At 41.2% G+C, this 23,484-nt stretch overlaps 1 protein-coding gene across 2 annotated transcripts in view; it reads right to left on the bottom strand.

The window, feature by feature from the left end:
* ATF7IP2 (activating transcription factor 7 interacting protein 2) overlaps positions 1–20,621 on the bottom strand; it is a 52,109-nt gene extending 31,488 nt beyond the window's left edge. For both annotated transcript variants that reach the window (XM_023231136.2, XM_023231137.2), the window contains exons 1-5: positions 20,466–20,621; positions 18,190–19,025; positions 15,378–15,502; positions 10,256–10,390; positions 8,017–8,115 (exon numbers count right to left, since the gene is read on the bottom strand). In XM_023231136.2, coding sequence (XP_023086904.1) covers positions 8,017–8,115; positions 10,256–10,390; positions 15,378–15,502; positions 18,190–19,015 — 1,185 coding nt within the window. In that variant the 5' untranslated portion in view covers positions 19,016–19,025; positions 20,466–20,621. The remainder of the gene's footprint in view (positions 1–8,016; positions 8,116–10,255; positions 10,391–15,377; positions 15,503–18,189; positions 19,026–20,465) is intronic.
* Between the last annotated feature and the right edge of the window lie 2,863 nt (positions 20,622–23,484).

The following is a 23,484-nucleotide window of genomic DNA, read 5'->3' as shown; positions in this document are numbered from 1 at the left end:
ACCCCTTCCTTACACCTTATACAAAAATTAACTCAAGATGGATTAAAGACTTAATTGTAAGACCTAGAACCATAAAAGCCCTAGAAGAAAACCTAGTTGTTAGGAACAGTTTCTCTTCAAAGGGTTTGACCCCCCTTGTCCTTTGTTCTGTTTTATAAGTAATCTTTCCTGCCTTTAACATGCCCAGGCATGCCTCCATCCACCAAGATTGTAGCCGACCCACACTGCCTTAAAGTTGTTAGGTACAAACAATAAACTTCCTGGTTCTCTGTCCTATTCTAAATGCTAAATCTAGTCAATTAGGATCAGTTTAGATTGTGAGGTCCGACCCCAATTAACAGGGGAGTTGAGGGGGAGGGAGGGAGGACACAGAAACAGTAACAACATTAGGAATAAAAACCCTTGCTTTCCTTTGTTCAGTGTGCTCTTGTGATTGTGACTGACACAGGCAGCACCCTTCTCAGAAGTAAATCTGCCTTGCTGAGAAGTCTTTTGAGTGTTCGTTTCCTTTGCGACTCCCAGCTCATTTCTAACAATTTGGGGGCCCTGCCCAGGATCCCATTCTCTTCCAGGGAAGGGTCTCTGGTCATCTTCTGGGAGGGGATGCATCCCACTGACTCTGTGCAGTGGCCTCAAAGGCTGCAGATCGAGACCCACCCGTTGTGACGAATAAACCTGGAATCTCAGCAATTCGAAAAGAGAAGGCCTATCAATACCATGGCAACCAGGTAACTCTGTGCACAGACCAAGGTAAGAAAAGCCACTGGGGCAGTGAAGTGCTTCCTTGATGGTCTGGATATCTTGGAGGTTGAAAGTACGTGAATGGTAACAAGCACTACTGCTGTGTGGAGTGAGTGAGTCCAATCTGTGGTTCCGTGGTCAACTCATATGGCTTATGGTGGCCCTTTGGAGGTCCCATCAGGGGTTTATACTGATCCACCAATGTTAAGAGGGACCTAAATTCCCTGTGGGGAAGTGGCCAGAGAAGACGAAGCAAAAGGAGAAGAGCGCGAGAAACTTCCACTGGTGGGGGGCGGTGGAGGCTCTAGGAAAGGCAAGGCAAGAAATCTCCAGTAGGGGGGCACTGAGCCTCACACAAACCTCCAATAGTCGGGAAGGCAAGAAATTTCCAACAGGGGAAATTAAGCCTCACCACAAAACCCCCAAGATGGGAAATACCCCAAATAAGGTAGGGCATAAAAAGGATAATGCTAGCAGCAATAACATTCCCCGATTGTCCCCTAGGGCTTATGTTAAAATATTGGAAAGATAAAGGACTAAACACAAGAAAAAGCAACAGATGACAAAATATTTTTGTTATATCTAGACTCAGGAAACAATCCTTGAACCCTCAGTTTTCTGGCCAAAGTTTGGGTCATATGAAGATTGGCTCTGTCAACTTTCAGTAGGACGTATTAATTGTAAGAGCCCTACCTCCCAAGAGGAAATAGGTTATGCCATATGTTGGTGGCAAGGACTTGTACTCCTGTACTCTTGAAAGACTGGAGGAAACAAGTCAAAAACTAACCTTTGGTAGAAAGTTGGTTGTAATCACACCTCATCAAGTTAGAACCATCTTAAAAGGCAGGAAGGTGGCTTACCAACTTACTTAAAATATGAAGCTATCCTGTTAGAAAGAGATTATTTAACACTATCCACTGATAATTCACTTAACCCAGAAGATTTCTTGACTGGAGATTCAAATCTAAAGAGACGTCAACATGAGTGTTTAAATTTAATTAATTACCATACAAAAGTTAGGCCTAATTTAAGAGAGACCCCTTTCAAAACAGGGCAGCACTTATTTATAGATGGCTCTTCCCAAGTAATTGAAGGAAAAAGATATAATGGGTACTCAGTAGTCAATCAACGGGGAAGCCCTTGAAGAAGTAGAGTCACGAAGACTGCCCAATAATTGGTCTGCCCAAACATGTGAACTGTTTGCATTTTATCAAGCCTAAAGCACTTGCAGAACCAAGGAGGGACTACTTACGCTGATTCCAACTACGCTTTTGAGGTAGCTCATACTTTTGGAAAAATTTGGACCAAACAAGGCCTTATTAATAGCAAAGGTCAAGACCTAGTTCACAAAGAGTTAATCACCCATGTATTGAATAATCTCCAGGGCCGGGTGTGGTGGCTCATGCCTATAATCCCAGTGCTTTGGGAGGCCGAAGTGGGTGGATCACCTGAGGTCGGGAGTTCGAGACCAGCCTGACCAACATAAAGAAACCCTGTCTCTACTAAAAATACAAAAAAATCAGACAGGCACGTGGCACATGCCTGTAATCCCAGCTACTCGGGAGGCTGAGGCAGGAGACTTGCTTGAACCCGGGAGGCAGATACTGCTGTGAGCCAAGATGATGCTGTTGCACTCCAGCCTGGGCAACAAGAGTGAAACCCTGTCTCAAGATAAATAAATAAATAATCTCCAGTTGACAGAATAAATAGCTATTGTGCATGTCCCAGGACACCAGAAAAGCCTTTCTTTTGAAAGTCAGGGAAATAACCTTGCAGATCAAATAGCCAAACAAGTGGCTGTTTCCTCTGAGAGCCCTGTTTTTCACTTAACTCCTTGCCTTCCTCCCCCTACCGCAGTCTCCATTTTCTCTTTTAATGAAAAAGAAAAATTAATAAAAACAGGGGCTAAAGAAAACTCAGAAGGGAAATGGGTATTATCAGACCAAAGAGAAATGTTATCCAAACACATCATGAGGGAGGTCTTGTCTCAGCTGCATCAAGGAGCCCATTGGGGACCCCAAGCTATGTGTGATGCAGTTCTCAGAGTTTATGGGTGTATAGGAGTTTATACCCTAGCCAAACAAGTTACAGATAGTTGCTTAATATGTAAGAAAACTAATAAGCAAACTCTAAAAAAATCACCCCTTGGGGGAAGACGTCCAGGACTAAGACCATTCCATAGTATCCACAGTGATTATACAGAAATGCCTCAATTGGTTGCCTAGAATACCTATTAGTAATAGTAGATCACCTCACTCGCTGGGTAGAAGCTATTCCCTTTTCAAACACAACTGCTAATAATCTAGTTAAGACATTAATTGAAAATATTGTACCCAGGTTTGAAATAATAAAAAACATTGATTCAGATAATGGAACTCATTTTACTGCAAATATTGTTAAAGGGCTTACTCAGACTCTAGGAATAAATTGGGAATATCATACTCCAAGGCATCCACCTTCATCAAGGAAGGTAGAAAAAAAATGAACCAAACTTTAAAGAATCATTTAAATTGATTTTGAAAACTCGATTGCCTTGGACCACCTGTCTCCCCATTGTCTTGCTCAGAATTCGAACTGCCCCTCAAAAAGACATTATATATTTGGTTTATCTTCTACTTTGTCTTCTCTTAGGACTCAAGGTCTCTTGCCACAAACACCGCCTCTTGAGTTCCCAGTGCATCCATATCAATCTGGAGATTATGTCCTCATCAAAAGCTGGAAAGAAGAAAAACTCAAACCAACCTGGGAGGGACCTTATCTAGTGCTCCTAACTGAGACAGCAGTCTGGACCATTAAGAAAGGGTAGACCCATCACACTCAGGTTAAAAAGTCATCACCCCCTTTGGAGTCATGGGTCATCACTCCTGGGCCAACACCTTCCAAACTAATATTCCGAAAAGCTTAACCTGTCTAACTTGCTTCCTCTTTCTTCCGTTAGCTACCCAGGAACATTTTATTATCAGTGTAACCTGATCATCATTTCCTCAAACAATTACATTTTTTTTTTTTTTTGAGACGGAGTCTTGCTCTGTCGCCCGGGCTGGAGTGCTGTGGCCGGATCTCAGCTCACTGCAAGCTCTGCCTCCCGGGTTCACGCCATTCTCCTGCCTCAGCCTCCTGAGTAGCTGGGACTACAGGCGCCCGCCACATCGCCCGGCTAGTTTTTTGTATTTTTAGTAGAGACGGGGTTTCACCGAGTTAGTCAGGATGGTCTCGATCTCCTGACCTTGTGATCCGCCCATCTCAGCCTCCCAAAGTGCTGGGATTACAGGCTTGAGCCACCGCGCCCGGCAACAATTACATTTGATGCTTGCCTTGTTATACCCTGTGGGGACCTACAAACCCAAAGGTAACTAGCCTCTTTAGGGAAGTACCTTTGCCCTGGCCCTCTAGAACACACAGAACCCACCCCTAACTCTCACCATTGTGACCATCTAGCATGGTATTTGAAATCCTGTAGCTCTTCGGAACATTTTTATTGGACCACTCAGTACCAAGGCTGGACTTTCACGGAATGTCCCTGTGCCACCCTAAAGCCTTATTTCCACATCGCTAAATGAACCACCCCCTCTAATTGTCAATCCTACCAATGTAACCCAGTCCTTATCTCCACTACTGCTTCTATTTCCATTGACCCTAAGCCCACCTTAGGCTGTCTCTATGGTTTAGGAGCAAATGTTGCTGGAAGGGACCCTATAGCCTCCTTGAAATACATTTTGTCCACGATTCTCCACCTCCTACCACTTCACCTTCCCTAAATCCACCAAATCAAATAGTGGGTGCCACTCCTCACCCCCTTCCCAATGACAAAACTAAAGTAGCTATTGTAAAAGTAAAAGATTTAAAACAGACTTTAGCAATTGAGACTGGATACCAAGAAGCAAATGCCTGCATGGAATGAATTGAGTAATTCTGTTAACACTCTAAACAAAAGCAGTTGTTACACTTGTGCACAGGGTAGGCCAGAGGCCCAGGTTGTCCCCTTTCTACTCGCATGGCCTTCAAATCAACTGGGCATGGACTGTATGGTAGCTCTCTTCTAGCACCCCACAGCCTGGGGTAATAAGTCATGCCAAGCTCTTTCTCTGTTGTTCCCTGAAATCCAGCACCCAGCATGCAGGTCAGTCCCTGAGGGCCACCCAGCTTCCATCTTCTGATGCCAATTTTACTTTGTGTCTCTCACGACAAGGAGAAAATTGAGCCTTCCTTGGAGACCTAAAGGTATGCAGTGAGCTTAAGCCTTTCCAAGAGCTTACCAATCAGTCTGCCCTTACTCATCCTTGAGTGGATATGGTGGTACTGTGGTGGACCCTTACTGGACACTGCCAAACAACTGGAGCAGTACTTGCACTCTAATTCAATCGGCCATCCCTTTCACCCTGGCATTCCATCAACCGGAAAAAGGAAAAACAACACCATAAAACAAGAGAGGCCCCTCATGGATCTTTTGATTCTCACGTTTATATAGATACCATTGGAGTCCCACAAGGGGTACCAGATAAATTAAAACACGAAACTAAACAGCTGCAGGGTTCGAATCCTTGTTCTGGTGGGTAACTGTTAATGTGGATTTGATAAATTATATCTAGTATAACCAACAACAATTTGTCAATTATACTAAGTATGCCATTAAAGGAATAGCTAAGCAATTAGGGCCTACTAGCCAAACGGCCTGTGAAAATAGGATGGCACTAGATATGATACTAGCAGAAAAAGAATCTGTATCATGATAGGAACCCAATGTTGTACCTTCATCCCTAACAATACAGCCCCTGATGGAACAATCACTAAACCTCTACAAGGTCTCACCTCCTTATCTAATGAGTTAAACCAGGAATTCTGGGGTAAATGACCCTTTACAGGATGATTAGAAAGGTGGTTTGGTAAATGGAAAGGACTCACTGCTTCTATTTTTACTTCCCTTGCAATTATAGTTAGGGTCCTCATTCCCACTGGCTGCTCTATCATACCTTCTATTCATGGATTACTTCAACAAAACAATAACTTATAAAAAACAGCCCCTACTGGCTGGGCATGGTGGCTCAAGCCTGTAATCCCAGCACTTTGGGAGGCCGAGGCGGGTGGATCACAAGGTCAGGAGTTTGAGACCTGCCTGGCCAAGATGTTGAAACCCTGTCTCTACTAAAAATACAAAAATCAGCAGGGCACGGCGGTGCATGCCTGTAATCCCAGCTACTGGGGAGGCTGAGGCAGGAGAACGGCTTGAACCCAAGAGGTGGAGGTTGCAGTAAACTGAGATCATGCCACTGCACTACAGCCTGGGAGACAGAGCAAGGCTGCATCTCAAAAAACAAAAACAAAAACAAAACAGACCCTACTAAAACTTTCTTCATTTCTTTTCCACCCTATTCTGACAAGCTTTTACTTCTAGACAATCAAAAAGAACAGCAAACTCAAGACATGTTAAGTAAGTTTGAAGAAGAAAATGTATAAATTCTCAGAGGAGGAAAATTGTTAGGAACAGTTTCTCTTCAAAGGGTTTCACCCTCCTTGTCCTTCGTTCTATTTTGTAAGTAATCTTTCCTGCCTTTAACACGCCCAGCCCAGGCATGCCTCCATTTACCATGGTTGTAGCTGACCCACACCACCTTACTTGAAGTTGTTAGGTACAAACAATAAACTTCCTGGTTCTTTGTCCTATTCTAAATGCTAAATCTAGTCAACTGGGATCAATTTAGATTGTACAATCTGACCCCAATTAATGGGGGGAGGACACAGAAACAGGAATAGCATTAGGAATAAAAACCCCTGCTTTCCTTTGTTCAGTGTGCTCTTGCGATCATGACTGATGCAGGCAGCACCTTTCTGTGGAAGTAAATTTACCTTGCTGAGAAATCTTTTGTTTGAGTGCTCATTTTCTTTGCGACTCCGAGCTCTTGTTTTTAACACAGGCAATAATATTCAGGACATAGGCATGGGCAGAGATTTCATGACTAAAACACCAAACGCAACAGCAACAAAAGCCAAACTTGACAAATGGGATCTAATTAAACTAAAGAGATTCTACACAGCAAACTATCATCAGAGCGAACAGGCAACCTACAGAACAGGAGAAAATTTTTGCAATCTATCCATCTGACAAAGGGCTAATATCCACAATCCATAAAGAACTTAAATTTACAAGAAAAAAAAACCCCATCAAAAAGTGCGTGAAGGATATGAACAGATACTTCTCAAAAGAAGACATTCATGTAGCCAACAAACATATGAAAAATAGCTCATCACTGGTCATTACAGAAATGCAAATCAAAACCACAGTAAGATACTATCTCATGCCAGTCAGAATGGCAATCATTAAAAAGTCGGGAAACATATGCCAGACAGGATGTGCAGAAATAGGAATGCTTTTTATACTGTTGGTGAAAGTGTAAATTACTTCAACCATTGTGGAAGACAGTGTGGTGATTCCTTAAGGATCTACAGAACCAGAACTACCATATGATCCAGCAATCCCATTACTGGGTATATACCCAAAGGATTATAAATCATTCTAATATAAAGACACATGCACATGTACATTTATTGCAGCACTATTTACAATAGCGAAGACTAGGAATCAACCCAAATGCCCATCAATGATAGACTGGATAAAGACAATGTGGTATGTATACAACTTGGACTACTATGCAGTCAAAAAAAAAAAAAAAGGATAAATTCGTGTACTTTGCAGTGACATGAAGCTGAAAACCATCATTCTCAGCAAACTAACACAAGAACAGAAAACTAAACGCATGTTTTCATTCATAAGTAGGAGATGAACAATGAGAACACGTGGAAATAGGGAGGGGAACATCATACATCAGGGCCTGTTGGGCGGTGGGGGGCTAGGGGAGGGACAGCATCAGGAGAAATACCTAATGTAGATGACAGGTGCAACAAACCATCATGGCATGTGTATACCTATGTAATGCAACTGCACTTGCGCACATGTACCCCAGAACTTAAACTATAATTAAAAATAAGTAATTTCAACTTCGCTGTATATATTTGACACTTTTCATGATAAAATGGGGGTGGGGAAAGACAATCTTGGCAATCACCAATCCTCTTTCTGCTCCCTTTACTACAGAAATACAAGTGGCATTTACTACCTAAGGCTGTCTTCTCCAGAGACAGATTCATGGGAACACTCTAAGTAAAAACTTACTTACCTTTATACCTTCTGTCCTAGCTTGGAAATATATTCATTTCTTATAATCAAACCGCTTATATGAGTCAACTAAATTATTAAAATTCCTGTGTGTTTATACAAACCTTACAGGCTCCATTACTGGATAACATGTTTGGTTTCAAACAATTCCTTTGAAATAATAATACTGTTTTAATACGTCTTTGAAGTTTTGCTATTTTTGCCTAGAAGAAAAAAAGAAAAGAAATAAATACTAAGCCAGAGTGCTATATATCATATAGAGATGGAGGGTCAATTATTTGCCAGAGTAGTTGTGTAAGACTTACGCATCTATCCAAATGAGAAATTCTAGTATATGCAAAAGCTTGAAATAACATTTTATGCTATATATATACACATATATATATACACACACACACACATATATACATATATATATATTTTTTGAGACAGAGTTTCACTCTTGTTGCCCAGGCTGGAATGCAATGGTGTGATCTGGACTCACTGCAACTTCAGCCTCTCAGGTTCAAGCCATTCTCCTGCCTCAGCCTCCCAAGTAGCTGGAATTACAGGCAGGTGCCATCACGCCTGGCTAATTTTGTATTTTTAGTAGAGACAGGGTTTCTCCATGTTGGTCAGGCTGGTTTTGAACTCCCAACCTCAGGTGATCCACCTGCCTCTGCCTCTGCTAGCACTGGGATTACAGGCGTGAGTCGCCATGCCCAGCCTATGCTTGTATAATATTAAAGTTAAGGAAGATAAAAATCTCAAACTTCGGCCGGGCACAGTGGCTCATGCCTGTAATCCCAGCACTTTTGGAGGCCGAGGTGGGTGGATCACTTGAGGTCAGGAGTTTGAGACCAGCTCGACCAACATGGAGAAACCCCATCTCTACTAAAAATACAAAAAATTAGCTGGGTGTAGTGGCAGGTGCCTGTAATCCCAGCTACTGCGGAGGCTGAGGCAGGACACCTGCTTGAACATGGGAGGTGGAGGCTACAGTGAGCCGAGATCATGTCACTGCACTCCAGCCTGGGCGACGGAGTGAGACTCTGTTTTTTTTTTTTTTTTAAACAAAAAAAAAAAAAAAAAAAAAAGACAGGGGCAGTGGCTTACGTCTGTAATCCCAGCACTTTGGGAGGCCAAGGCGGGTAGATCATGAGGTCAGGAGATTGAGACCATCATGGCTAACACAGTGAAACCCATCTCTACTAAAAATACAAAAAAATTAGCTAGGCGTGGTGGCGGGCGCCTATAGTCCCAGCTACTGGGACTTGCAGTCCAGAGCTTGCAGTGAGCTGAGATCGCACCACTGCACTCCAGCCTGGGCGACTGAGCAAGACTCCATCACAAACAAACAAACAAACAAAACACTCAAACTTCTAACTGGTCTACAATAAAATTAATGTGGATAAAAACATCAGTCAGCAAGTAATCCTAGAAGAGGAAAACAAAATGTAAAAAAAAAGCTTGAAACAGGTTATACAAGTTCTAATAAAGGATATATTTAGATTCAAAAGAAACTGCCTATATAATTTTTTTGTTTTGTTTTTTGAGATGGAGTCTTGCTGTCAACAGACTGGAGTGCAGTGGCACAATCTCAGGTCACTGCAACGTCTGCCTCCCTGGTTCAAGCAATTCTCTGGCCTCAGCCTCCGGAGTAGCTGGGATTACAGGTATATGCCACCATGCCCAACTAATTTTTGTATTTTTAGTAGACACTGGGTTTCACCATGTTGTCCAGGATGGTCTTGATCTCTTGACCTTGTGATCTGTCCACCTTGGCCTCCCAAAGTGCTGGGATTATAGGCATGAGCCACTGCGCCCGGCCAAAATTGCCTAAGTATTAAGCCTGTCAATTGACACAGAATGCCTAACAGTTCTATGAATATTTCTCAAAAGCCAATATTGCTAAGCTATAATAAATTACATTGTCTATGATATGTTCTTACATTAGGCTAATGGCCAGGAATCAGGTATGTCTTCCTTTATCGTTTTCCTTTGCTAATATGAAAAATATCACCAAATTCTTCCTTTTAAAAGGACTCAAATGCGCCAGGTGTGGTGATTCACGCCTGTAGTCCCAGCACTTTGGGGGGCTGAGGCTAGAGAATCACTTGAGCTCAGGAGTTTGAGGGCAGCCTGGGCAACTGGTAAAACCTCATCTCTACAAAAAAAATCCCCAAAATTAGCAGGACATCGTGGTGTGCGCCTGTAGTCCCAGCTACTCTGGAGACTGAGGTGGGAGGACTGCTTGAGCTCAGGAGGCAGAGGCTGCAGTGAGCCACTGTACTGCAGCCTGAGCAACAGAGCAAGAACACTCCCCACTCCCCTAAAAAGGGCTAAAATGAAATCAAAACTTACCAAGAGTTTATCAGCTATTCCTTCATGTTTATTTCTGCACTCTGTCTTCCCAATGCGTTGGTTCAATTCTTTCAGTTTCTTATCAAATAGTTGGTAATTTATACTATAGATCTCCTGTTGAATCAAATGTCTGACCTAGAATTTTAAAATAAAAACCAAAACACCCCACATTTCAAATTTAAAAGCAATTTTACTTTCTACTTAAAAAAAAGCCTTGCTCTTTTCCAGATTTACTATAACCAATTATAGTTTATTTATTTATATTTGTATGTTTATATAACTATACCAGTAAGTTTTATAAAACTTGGATATTAAACTCAGAACACACCCAATATTTAAGTATACTGGACATGTTAGAAATTTATTCTCATAATGCTAACTTTAGTTTCCTGCAGTTCCACTTGAATTCCACATTATATATTATAGAAACAATTAAAAGACTATATACCATTTATATTTTTTAATGTCCATAACTCCTAGTTAGTATTCCATATAAAGGAACTCTACTAATCTGAAAACCAGAGCCTGATGAAAATGGTTGGTCTGTAGTAGATATAGAACAAATTACACAAGTGTGAGACTGGACATTACCACTAATAAGCTACCTGACCCTTTAGTCAGTCGCATTACTTTTGAGCTTCATTTTCTTTCTTGACAAATGAGTAGATAATATAATAAATGTTGAACAAGTGATACTCAAAAGGATTTTTATAGGAACATAAGGTAATATGCAAAAGAGCACCATAAAATAAAAAACACTGAATTGATATGAAAGAAATAAATATGCAAGATAATCACCACTACTTCCATAACATTTTTAGGGCGTGGCTTTCTTATTGTTAAAATTTAAATATCAATCGGCTGGTTAGCTTAGCTAGTTAGAGCATAGTGCTAAAACTGAAAGAAGCCAGCCAGGTGCAATAGCTCATGCCTGTAATCTCAACACTCTGGGAAGCCGAGGTGGGCAGATCACGAGGTCAGGAGTTGAAGACCAGCCTGACCAACAGGGTGAAACCCCGACTCTACTAAAAATACAAAAATTAGCCAGGCATGGTGGCAGGCGACTATAGTCCTAGCTACTCAGGAGGCTGACACAGGAGAACTGCTTGAACCCAGGAGGTGGAGGTTTCAGTGAGCTGAGATCAGGCCACTGTACTCCAGCCTGGGTGACTGAGCAAGACAAAAACAAAGAAAAAAAAAAAAAAAAAAAAAAAAAAAGAAGACGGCCGAATAGGAACAGCTCCAGTCTCCAGCTCCCAGTGCGAGTGGCACAGAAGACAGGTGATTTCTGCATTTTCAACTAAGGTACTGGGTTCATCTCACTAGGGAGTGCTGGACAATCGGTGCTGGTCAGCTGCTGCAGCCCGACCAGCGAGAGATGAAGCAGGGCGAGGCATCACCTCAACTGGGAAGCGCAAGGGGGAAGGGAGTCCCTTTTCCTAGCCAAGGCAACTGAGACACACAACAGCTGGAAAATCGGGTAACTCCCACCCCAATACTGCGCTTTACCAAGGGTCTTAGAAAACGGGCACACCAGATTATATCCCACACCTGGCTGGGAGGGTCCAACGCTCACGGAGCCTCCCTCATTGCTAGCACAGCAGTCTGAGATCTAACCACAAGGCAGCAGCGAGCCTGGGGGAGGGGCGCCTGCTATTGCTGAGGCTTAAGTAGGTAAACAAAGCCTCTGGGAAGCTCGAACTGGGTGGAGCTCACAGCAGCTCAAGGAGGCCTGCCTATCTCTGTAGACTCCACCTCTGGGGACAGGGCACAGCTAAACAACAACAACAACAAAAAAGCAGCAGAAACCTCTGCAGACGCAAACGACTCTGTCTGACAGCTTGAGGAGAGCAGTGGATCTCCCAACACGGAGGTTGAGATCTGAGAACGGACAGACTGCCTGCTCAAGTGGGTCCCTGACCCCTGAGTAGCCTAACTGGGAGACATCCCCCACTAGGGGCAGACCGACATCCTACACCTCACACGGTGGAGTACACCCCTGAGAGGAAGCTTCCAAAGCAAGAATCAGACAGTTTTTAACTCAGTGTGTATCCTTCTGGTAAGCAATTTTCATCACAGTGTAGGTAGTCTTTGTTAATATGACCTGCTATGCTACATTTAAAGTATTTAAAATATTTATATATTTTTTCCTCCAGTATCTTGCTTCATGATGCTCAAAATAGAACACATAGTTCCCATGTTAAACTCTTATACTGATACCACCTGGATGATTATATTCTTTAATTTTGATCATTCCCAAGGCTCTTCCTTCCTGTTTTCAAGCATTCTCACTTGTCAACATTGTCTACTTGATCTCTTCTCTAATGTTTCACTAACATTTCTTCCATGGTTTCTCTACATTATTAGACATGCTTGTCATTTTACTTTCATAACTTTTAAACATATGAGCAAATGAATGTGCTCAAAATGTATTATGTTAAAAAAAATGGCTCAGAAACACATACTATTATTATTATTATTATTTTTTTTGAGACAGAGTCTCACTCTGTCGCTCAGGCTGCAGTGCAGTGGCATGAACCCAGCTTACTGCAACTTCCACCCACCAGGTTCAAGTGATTCTTCTGCCTTAGCCTCCCTAGTAGCTGAGACTACAGGCATGCTCCACCATGCCCAGCTAATTTTTATATTTAGCTGAGACAGGGTTTCGCCATTGTTGGCCAGGCTGGTCTTGAACTCACCTCAAGTGATCCACCCACCTTGGCCTCCCAAAGTGCTAGGATTACAGGCATGAGCCACCATGTCCGGCCAATACTATTATTTTTACCGATGACCATTACCTATTATTCGTGTGGTGTTTTATGATCACATGTTTGTTAGTTCACTGCTGGGTTCAATATGTGAAGCTCATACCCACATGAATCTTGGAGAAACAGATCTAAATGTTTTGAACGTGGAGACACTGTTTTGTACAGTGTTTCTCTAACAGTGTTCCTCATCCTTGGTGAGGAACAATCACAGGGGATGGTTGTTAAAATCAAATTCCTAGGCCCCATCCTGGATCCACCAAACACAATCTTTTGGAAAGGAGCCTGGAAAGTTGCATACTAAACAGTTACTACAAATTGTTTTTATCAGGTATGTTTGAGAAAGCAGTAGCCTAAAACAACAATCTTCAACTATGAGCTCAAGAAACCACAATTTAAACAAGTACTCCTGGTGGTTCAGATTGGGACAGGTCCTTAAATTTGATCATTTTAGACTAAGTACACACCATGGTGTAACTCCTCTCGGTTAGACTATACATTTGTTCTAATTTAATGGTAATGTTCCTTATACAGAAGGAAGACACAATAACCTCCATCAAATACCTCATAAATGTTTTTACCAATGGTAATGTGCCCATCAACAGGAAATCAGATTGAAGTCTTGGCTTCAAAGTGGAGATGGCACCCAAATTGGCCTGAAGTTTGGAGAAAGGATAAACTTATCTCCAATCTATGCCAACTTTCTGAGATAGTGGGTAGAGTGAATAACTTAAGACTGTAAAGGAAAAACCCTTCCTCTTCAGTAATTTAACTGGAATTAACCAGGCCATGCTCCTTATGAAACTTCAAAAGGCTAAGAAATGATCACTGGAGGACTCTTTCAGTAGGGGAGAACAATGTCAGAATGATGGGGAGGGCTATCTCATTGAGATTCAAACAAGGTAAACTTATAGATATGGTTTAGAGAGATAACTGTTTGGACAGCAATAAGAAGTGAGGAAAAGCTAGCCATTTAGAGATGGTTATGTACACATCAGAACTTACTTCTGGCTGGGTGTGGTGGCTCACACCTGTAATCCCAGCACTTTGGGAGGCCGAGGCGGGCGGATCACTTGAGATCAGCAGTTCAAGACCAGCCTGGCCAACATGGTAAAAACTACTCAGGAGGTGGAGGTAGCACTGAGCCAAGACTGTGCCACTGCACTCCAGTCTGGGTGACAAAGTGAGACTCTGCCTCAAACAAATGAACAAACACAAACTTACTTCTCACTTGAGCTACTAATTACTGGAAACAAGACACAGCTGGAATCCCCAACCTTCTTCTTGAATAACATGGTCCTTAGGGCTAGGATCCATGCTTACCATACTTCTACCCTTTCCCTGCCAACAAAAGAACACTTAACATATTTTTCATTGTGTCTCCTTTGGTCTTCTTCGAAGAAAACCAAAAGGTAGACCGGGAAAAACTACTGACTCACTCTTTAAGCTGGTTCTGCATAAGTCTTTCTCTTTATTTTCCCTTATTATTAGGTGAAGAATACACATTCATAGTATATGTAACTATGTAATTGTAATGGTCTGTTTTGAAAAATGGTAGTGTTTCTGTTTCTGAAACAGTTGCAGGGCAGTTTGGATGGGGACATTTTGGTCCATTAAAGCTGGGAGACATTAGTCTACCACATAACGATTTATAGTGGTAGCATTCTAGTGGTAGTGAAATAGGAAAACATGGTCATCAAAACCCGTCCTGAGTACAGGCATTCTACTAGAACTGAAACACGCTACACTTCAGCTAACAATTGATCAGACACATATTGAGAATGTAGTACAATGAGGTAAAATGAGGCCACAATGAAAGCAAGTAGTGTATTTAATGATGCAATAAAGCAAAATGTCAGATAATGCACCATATCCATTTAAGTTTGGAAAATAGGGCAAGTAAACCTGAATGCAGAGGGACTTTGCAATGGACTTCCGGGTTGAGTCTTCTGGGTTGTGGTGAGATGTACAAACGGATATAGCTGCAGATCTAAGAACCCCATGACTAGTACAAAAGACACTGGATTGTTTAACAAAGCTGAAGGTCATGCAGTGCTTGACTTACAGACAAATCTGAGTGTAATATTGACTGAAAGCCCATTCTCTTTTTGCAACAGGACTCTACCTACACATGATCCCTAGGTTATTCTGCATGAGAGCATTTTCAAGAAACCAGAGCTGTTTGGTGATGTAAATAATTCTCTCTCCCCAGTCTGTCTGATAACTTGGCATTCACACACCAGCTTTGCATCAAGTCAAAGTTGTCTGTGTTATGTCATTGTGGAGACCAGATAATTAACTTTTACCATGTTTTACTAATTGAAAGTAGAAGTTTTATTTAAGCCCCAATATTTTACCTGTTCCAGGAATGCTGTTTGCCTTTCCAAACTTACACAAATATTTTCATTAATTTGCTCTGAAGTTTTCATGCGTTTAACATTTTCTTTGTTTTCTGAAAACATCCTCTTCTTTTGATAATGGCCTTGAGGAGATGGAAAAATTAGAAAGATATTTTAAAGAAAAATAACAGGTTCATCGTGGTGGCTCATGTCTGTAATCCCAGCACTCTAGGAGGCTAAGGAGGGAGGATGGGCCGGGCGCGGTGGCTCAAGCCTGTAATCCCAGCACTTTGGGAGGCCAAGACGGGCGGATCACGAGGTCAGGAGATCAAGACCATCCTGGCTAACACGGTGAAACCCCGTCTCTACTAAAAATACAAAAAACTAGCCGGGCGAGGTGGCAGGCGCCTGTAGTCCCAGCTACTCCGGAGGCTGAGGCAGGAGAATGGCGTAAACCCGGGAGGCGGAGCTTGCAGTGAGCTGAGATCCGGCCACAGCACTCCAGCCCGGGCGACAGAGCAAGACTCCGTCTCAAAAAAAAAAAAAAAAAAGGAGGGAGGATGGCTTAAGGCCAGGAGTTCAGAACCAGCCTGGGCAACATAGTGAAAATTCATCTCTACAAAAAATTTAAAATTAGCGAGGTATGGTGGGACATGCCTGTAGTCTCAGCTACTCAGGAGGCTCAGGTGAGAGGATTGCTTGAGCCTGGGAGGTTGAGGTGGCAGTGAGCAAGCACCTCGACCACTGCACTCCAGCCTGGGCAACACAGTGAGACCCTGTTTCAAGGAGGAAAAAAAGAGAAGGACATAGGAATTCTCTAACTTAGAGACCCTCTGAGCAAATGGAAAAACTAAAATGTGACACTGCAGCATTTTTTAGAATGTTCAATTCAATAAAAACATACCCACAAACTAATCTTAAAGAAAAATGAGGCCGGGCGCGGTGGCTCAAGCCTGTAATCCCAGCACTTTGGGAGGCTGAGACGGGCGGATCACGAGGTCAGGAGTTCGAGACCATCCTGGCTAACACGGTGAAACCCCGTCTCTACTAAAAAATACAAAAAGCTAGCCGGGCGAGGTGGCTGGTGCCTGTAGTCCCAGCTACTTGGGAGGCTGAGGCAGGAGAATGGCGTAAAACCCCAGAGGCGGAGCTTGCAGTGAACTGAGATCCGGCCACTGCACTCCAGCCCGGGTGACAGAGCGAGACTCCGTCTCAAAAAAAAAGAAAAGAAAAATGAGTTACCTTAGGTAGGGTTCTGGTCTCAGACACACTGTCCCTTCAATCTTAATAATTCAATACAAATATATGAACGAAAACTTAACAAATTATGGTATTTAATTCTCTATTTATAGTGACTTAAGTGGTTCTACGTTATTTTATATAAAGGTACTCTTTTTTCATTTTGAGAAGGAGTCTCGCTCTTGTTGCCCACACCAGAGTGAAGTGGCGTGATCTCGGCTAAATGCAACTTCCGCCCCTCCAGTTTCAAGCAATTCTCCTGTCTCAGTCTCCCGAGTAGCTGGGATAATAGGCGCTCCCCACCATGCCTGGCTAATTTTTTTCGTATTTTTAGTAGAGACAGGGTTTCACCATGTCGGCCAGGTTGGTCTTGAACTCCTGACCTCAGATGATCCACCTGCCTCGTTCTCCCAAAGTGCTGCGATTATAGTTGTTAGGCACAGTGCCTGTTTTTTTTTTTTTTAAGAGACAAGGTATTGGATCTGTTGCCCAGGCTGGTCTGGAGAGCTTAAGCGATCCTCCTGCCTTGGCCTTCCAAAGTGCTGCGATTACAGGCATGAGCCACCGCACCCAGTCAGTCGTATTATACATATTTTAAATAGATGATACTGTTATTATTTTTAAGTAATTTTAAGTTTATCTTGTTAAAAGACCGTCCTGTAGTCTAGACAAGAACACAACATTTATAGCATTAAATCAGTTTTTTTCTATTTCATTAACAAAACACCCTACTTCAAATGAAATTCACTTTTGCTATTTTAATGATGTTATAAACCAAGGACTTCATTTACTATTTGGAGTGCTTCTTTTTCTCTACACACACATATATATACACATGTGAATATATTATCTATCATCTTATACTTAGCATGTGATTTACAGGTCAATTCTATAGAAAGAAATAGGGTTGGCTGGGTACGGTGGCTCACACCTGTAATCCCAGCACTCTGGGAGGCAAAGGCGGGTGGATCACGAGGTCAGGAGTTTGAGACCAGCATGACCAACACGGTGAAACCCCATCTCTACTAAAAATACAAAAAAAAAAAAAAAATTAGCCAGGCATAGTGGTGCCCACCTGTAATCCCAGCTACTCAGGAGGCTGAGGCAGGAGAATCACTTGAACCTGGGAGGTGGGGGTTGCAGTGAGCCCAGATTGCACCACTGCACTCCAGCCTGGGCGACAGAGCAAGACCCCATCTCAAAAAAGAAAAAAAAGAAAGATATAGGGTTACCAACAATTTTTAAAACCCACTCTCTTTAAACTAGCCTCCTTCTTAATCTAATAAAACTTCAAAATAAGAAGAGATGTATATGAAATGAACTAAATGATTGCTATAAACCACCTTTTGATATTTTGTACTTAAAGAAAACTGATTGATTCCTTCTTTGCAATAATTACCCTTTTAATATGATGGATACCTGTCCCCCACCTCACTAAGAATGGTTCAGAAACAAGATACTGTGATATTGTTGTCATCATTTACCTTTTTCCTGTCTATATTCCACTTGTTCGTATATTTGAGACTTTAAAATACCCCAAGGAAAAGTGACTATTTTAATTTTTCTAAAAGGTGCATAAGTATATACTTACTGTTACTAGTGTCAAGTGATGACTGCCATGTTGAGTCTGCACTTTCACAATTTGAAATACTGGAAGGCCAGGTTCTACTACACTCATCGGTTTTCAAAATGTCATCAGCACAGTTCTTAGAAGTGACTGAATTCACTAAATTAGTTGTTTTCTCAACAGGCACAAAACCTGAGTCTTCTGAACATAAAATGTTGTCACCTTGCCTTTTACCATGTGATTCTGAATTGGAGTTTGTTTCTAAATGGAAAACCATCTGGTCAGTTTTATCATCCACGGTACTGGTTACTGTAGACTCTGGCATCTGAACACCACCACTGAATACACCGGGTCGACAGCAACTGGACTTCAGACTACAAGCCCCTTCATGCTCAAAAAGGGATCTTGTTACATTTGTCTGACACTCAGAATCATTTTCAGAAGTGTTCAGTGAATCTTTTGTCTCTTCTATGAAGACTCTGCTGGGGGGATCTGTTGTTTTACTTGGCTTTTGGTTCAAACAAACAACTTGTTCCAATTTTGTTTCTGAATGAATGATTTCTTCTACTGGTTTTATGCAATTCTGAGAGAATACGTTACTTTTCTCTGATATTGAATTTTTATTAGAGTCCAATGAGGATGCACCATTTTCAGAAGGGCTACATTTGGTAGTTATGACACTAAGACTGAAACGCTGATTACCACTTGGAACATTACTCCCAATTGCTGCTGTTTTCAGTGCTTCAACATTCCTTGACTTATTCAGCATCTCTACTTGCTTTCGGCAACTTAGGGGCATTGTTTTTTTGGCTTTTAATATCTTTCGTTTAGTTATATCTGGACTTGCCATCTTTCATATCCTGGAATTTAAGACATCATATTTAAGTGCATTCCTCTAGTGAATAAAAGTTATTTACTACTGAATTAAAGTTATTTATTTATAATATTAAAATAACATTGATACTGTCTCTCTAATCACCTTAATGAAAATTATATCCATTTTCATGTCACTGAAAACAGAAATCATTTCTATTATTTCTATAAAGCAAAACTATATAAATTCAAAATCTGTATTGCTAGTAAGCCTCTACCTGATAGTTCTATCTAGCCACTTCTTGTTATATCACCTCAGTGCCATAACCATTCACTATTTACTCATCAAGGTAAGTCAGAGTTTAAATAACCTAAAGATTAAATTGCACTTATTCATAAAAAAAAAGTTTTGTATATAACATTCCATTTTCTATACATAATGGCATCTGTTTAAGATTTCCTAATGTTCAAGTTTCTAAAATAAATGTGGCCGGGTGTGGTGGCTCATGCCTGTAATCCCAGCACATTGGGAGGCCGAGGCGGAAGGATTATTTGCAGTCAGGAGTTTGAGACCAGTCTGGCCAACGTGATGAAACCCTGTCTCTACTAAAAATACAAAAATTAGCCAGGCATGGTGGCATGCACCTGTATCCCAAGCTACTCAGGAGGCTGAGGCACAAGAATCACTTGAACCCAGGAGGTGGAGGTTGCAGTGAGCCAACATTGCACCACTGTACTCCAGCCTGGGCAACAGGGTGAGATGGTCTCAAAAAAAAAAATAAATAAAATAAAATAAAATAAAATAAAACAAGCACTAAGATACATAACATTCCAGCTTAAATAAACAAGCCAACTAATCGGGCGCAGTGGCTCACGCCTGTACTCCTAGCACTTTGGGATGCTGAGGCAGGTGGATCACCTGAGGTCTGGAGTTCAGGCCAGCCTGGCCAACAGGGCAAAACACCATCTCTATTAAAAATACAAAAATTAGCCAGGCGTGGTGGCGCATGCCTGCAATCCCACCTTCTGGGAGGCTGAGGCAAGTGAATCACTTGAACTCAGGAGGCAGAGGTTGCAGTGAGTCAAGATAGTGCCACTGTACTCCAGATTGGGCTACAGAGCGAGACTCTGTCTTAAACAAACAAACAAACAAACAAACCTGGTATGTATACTAAATAAATCCAGAAAAACAGCAGAACACTCTTCATTAAGACCCTAATGTGCCTATATAATCGTATTTTTCCTGTAGGACTGTGTATTATTTGATTGTCTCTTCGTGAATATAATTTTTGTATTATTTTCCAAAGAAAATGAACAAATTACATCTTTTCTCTAGCATGGTTTAATGATGTATTTGCTAAAACTGATAATCATGATGCACGAAACTAGCAGCTTTGCCTGAAGACACTGCTACAGTTTTGTATCCTACAAATAAAAACATTCTTATATTATTTTAAAGGGAGAATTCAACCAGGTGTGGCACATGCCTGTGGTCCCAGCTACTGAGGAGGCTGATGCAGGAGGTTCACTTGAGCCCAGGAATTAGACACTGCCGTGATCTGTAATTGCACCACTGCACTCCAGCATGGATGACAGAGCGAGACTCTGTCTCAAAGAAAGAAAATGAAAAAGCAGGATTCCTATAAAAAAAAAAGAAAACAAAAATATGGTGAATTTATAATTGAATGTGCTATGTTGTTATTTCTGACAAGAGAAAAGTGCTGTTTTGACTGGAAATTGATGAGAACGAAATCCTGTACTTAAAATTTTAAACATCAGATAATTGGGAATTTTTTCCTGATTACCTTCTGGTTTCATAAATTTCAAACTTTGGCTTCTCTAATACTCACGTATTACAGGTGCCAGACACCAGAGACCACATTCTCAACAGAATCGGGCTGACAGGCTATAATTAGCTATATCCAGAAATGACTCTGAATCACAACCACATTCCACTAAACACAAACAAATCCACCAATCACAAAATGCCTGAAACCACTCTACTGCCATCTGACACAAAGAAGAAATCAAGGTGAAGAGAGACAGGGGTCTTAAATGACTATACTTAAAATATCTTACTATTGTAAAACTGATGCAAACGTCCAACCACGCGAACATATTGTTACTATGGCCCTTCTAAGGGCCTTTGGAAAACGCCCAAACTAGTAATAAGTGCTGAAATTTAAGCTCTGCAGTAAAAAAGTGCCTTTACATTTGATGCATACAAGACTTGTAATATGTATTAATTACAAAGTAAAATAAAGTGAACATCTTTGAAACACCCGCAACAAATAAGTAGAATACTATCAGTAACCTGCATTTACTTATGTTTCTCCAAACAATGCCCGTTGCACCTCTTCTCCATCCTGATGAAGTTTCCTAAACTTAGTTTATAATTCTATTACTTTTTCTACAGTTTCATCATAAATGTCATATGTAAACAAATATACTGTTTAATTTTGTTGAGCAAATTATAGCTAATACTTGTTTTTTCAGTTATATGTATGTATAAAATTCATCCATGTGCTTGTGTATAGCAATAATTCATGTTCTTCTTTGCACTGTAATAATTCATTGGGCAGATATTCCAAAATTTGTTTATCTGATCATTTGTGAAAGATCTTTGGGTCACCTCCAGTTGCTTTTTTTTTTTTTGAGACAGGGTCTTGCTGCTCTGTTACCCAGGCTGGAGTGCACCATGGCTCACGGCAGCTTCAACCTCCCAGGCTCAAGCTATCCTCCCACCTCAGCCTCTTAAGAGGCTGGGATTACAGGCATGCACCAACACACTTGGCTAATTTGTAAAAAAAATTTTGTGGATATTGGGTCTTACTATGTTGCCCAGGCTAGTCTGAAACTCCTGGGATCAAGTGATCCTCATGCCTCAGCCTCCCAAAGTGCTGGGATTACATCTCCAGTTCTTGTTGATGTTCTGACACGACGCTATTCTGAACACTTCTGTCTCAAGGTGCTTATGTGTAAGCATTTCCTGAGTGCATTTCTGGATACTAATAAGGTATCTATGTTCAACTTTTCAAGAAAGCCAAATTATTTCCTGGAGCAGTTCTACCAGTTTCCATCTATACAGTCAATATGTAAGAGTTACCACTGAGCCACATCCTCTTGAACCCTTGGTATTGCCAGAGTTGATTTTAGCCAATCTACTTGAATAAAGAATTAGCTCTTACTGTCTTAATTTGCCTTTCCCTAATTACTATCAACTTTTCCTATGTTTCTTAGCTACGTTTACTTGTCTGTAAAAATTCCTGGTTATTTCCTGCTCATGACTTCTTCGGGTGTTTTTCCTCTTTCATTTTTAAAGCATACTTAACATATTATAAACCATATTCCAGCCAGGTGTGGTGGCTCACACCTGTAATGCCAGCACTGTGGGAGACTAAGGTGAACGGATCACCTGAGGCGAGTTCGAGACTACCCTGGCCAACAGGGTGAAACCCTGTCTCTGTTAAAAACTACAAAAATTTGCTGGGCGTGGTGGCACACGCCTGTATTCCCAGCTACTTGGGAGGACAAGGCAAGAGAATCACTAGAACCCAGGAGATGGAGATTACAGTGAGCCGAGATCACATCATTGTACTTTAGCCAGGGCAACAGAGTGGGACGTTGTCTTAAAAAAACAAAAACCAAAAACAAAAACATATTCCTTCGTCAATCCTTTGTTATATGAGTTACAGGTCTCTTATTAAGCTCTTCCTAATTTTAATATAGTCAAATTAAATACTTTTTTTTTCTTTTATGGTTAAAGTTTGATCTCTCTTCCTTGTGACATCCTTCTCTACCCCATGATGTTGTGTGAAATAGCGAAGCCTACTGGTGGTAAAGAAGACTTTCGCTGACGTAAGTTATTTAAGGACATGGTACTATACCACGGCTGTGCAATTATTACAATATACAGTAGGATTGCAGAGTGCCAGCTCAGAGTACATTATTGTTAAACTTCATAAAAAACATGAACTAAATGGTCATTAACATTACATACTTCATAACTGGTTAAACTTATGGCTCTTAGGAGAGGTATTTCACCTGGAAAACATCTGCATGAGAATGTTTAGGGGAGACAAGTAAAACTGCCAATAAAAGGTGCAAGTAAGTTAAATATTTCTAACTATATAGTTTGCCTATCATTGAAACTGTTTAGTGAAGTTGAATTCATTGCTGAGAATAAAAAATAACCACCCAAACTAATTGTGGATCCCTACCATCACCAGAACTACTCTCTTCAGCCAACTTGAATTCTTTGCTGTCACATAAGCCAAAACTCACAGATCTTTGAGATGGAAACATTGTCCTAAAAACACACTAAAAAGATGAATTATATTTTCTCAAGTTTTAATTATATTTTCTCAAGTCTTTCACAATTTAAGTCCTTAATCCATCTAGAATTTATTTTAGCACACAGAAGAAAGGACTTATTTTCATTTTTCCCTCAGATGTGTAATTGCTTGGCTGTATCCTCACTGTTAACTTCATTTTAAAATCATAAAA

The sequence above is a fragment of the Piliocolobus tephrosceles genome, chromosome 17 (genome assembly GCF_002776525.5).
Source record: "Piliocolobus tephrosceles isolate RC106 chromosome 17, ASM277652v3, whole genome shotgun sequence".
Taxonomy (NCBI): Eukaryota; Metazoa; Chordata; class Mammalia; order Primates; family Cercopithecidae; genus Piliocolobus; species Piliocolobus tephrosceles.
The sequence above is the reverse complement of the archived record's forward strand: the minus strand, read 5'-3'. Positions and strand labels throughout refer to the sequence as shown.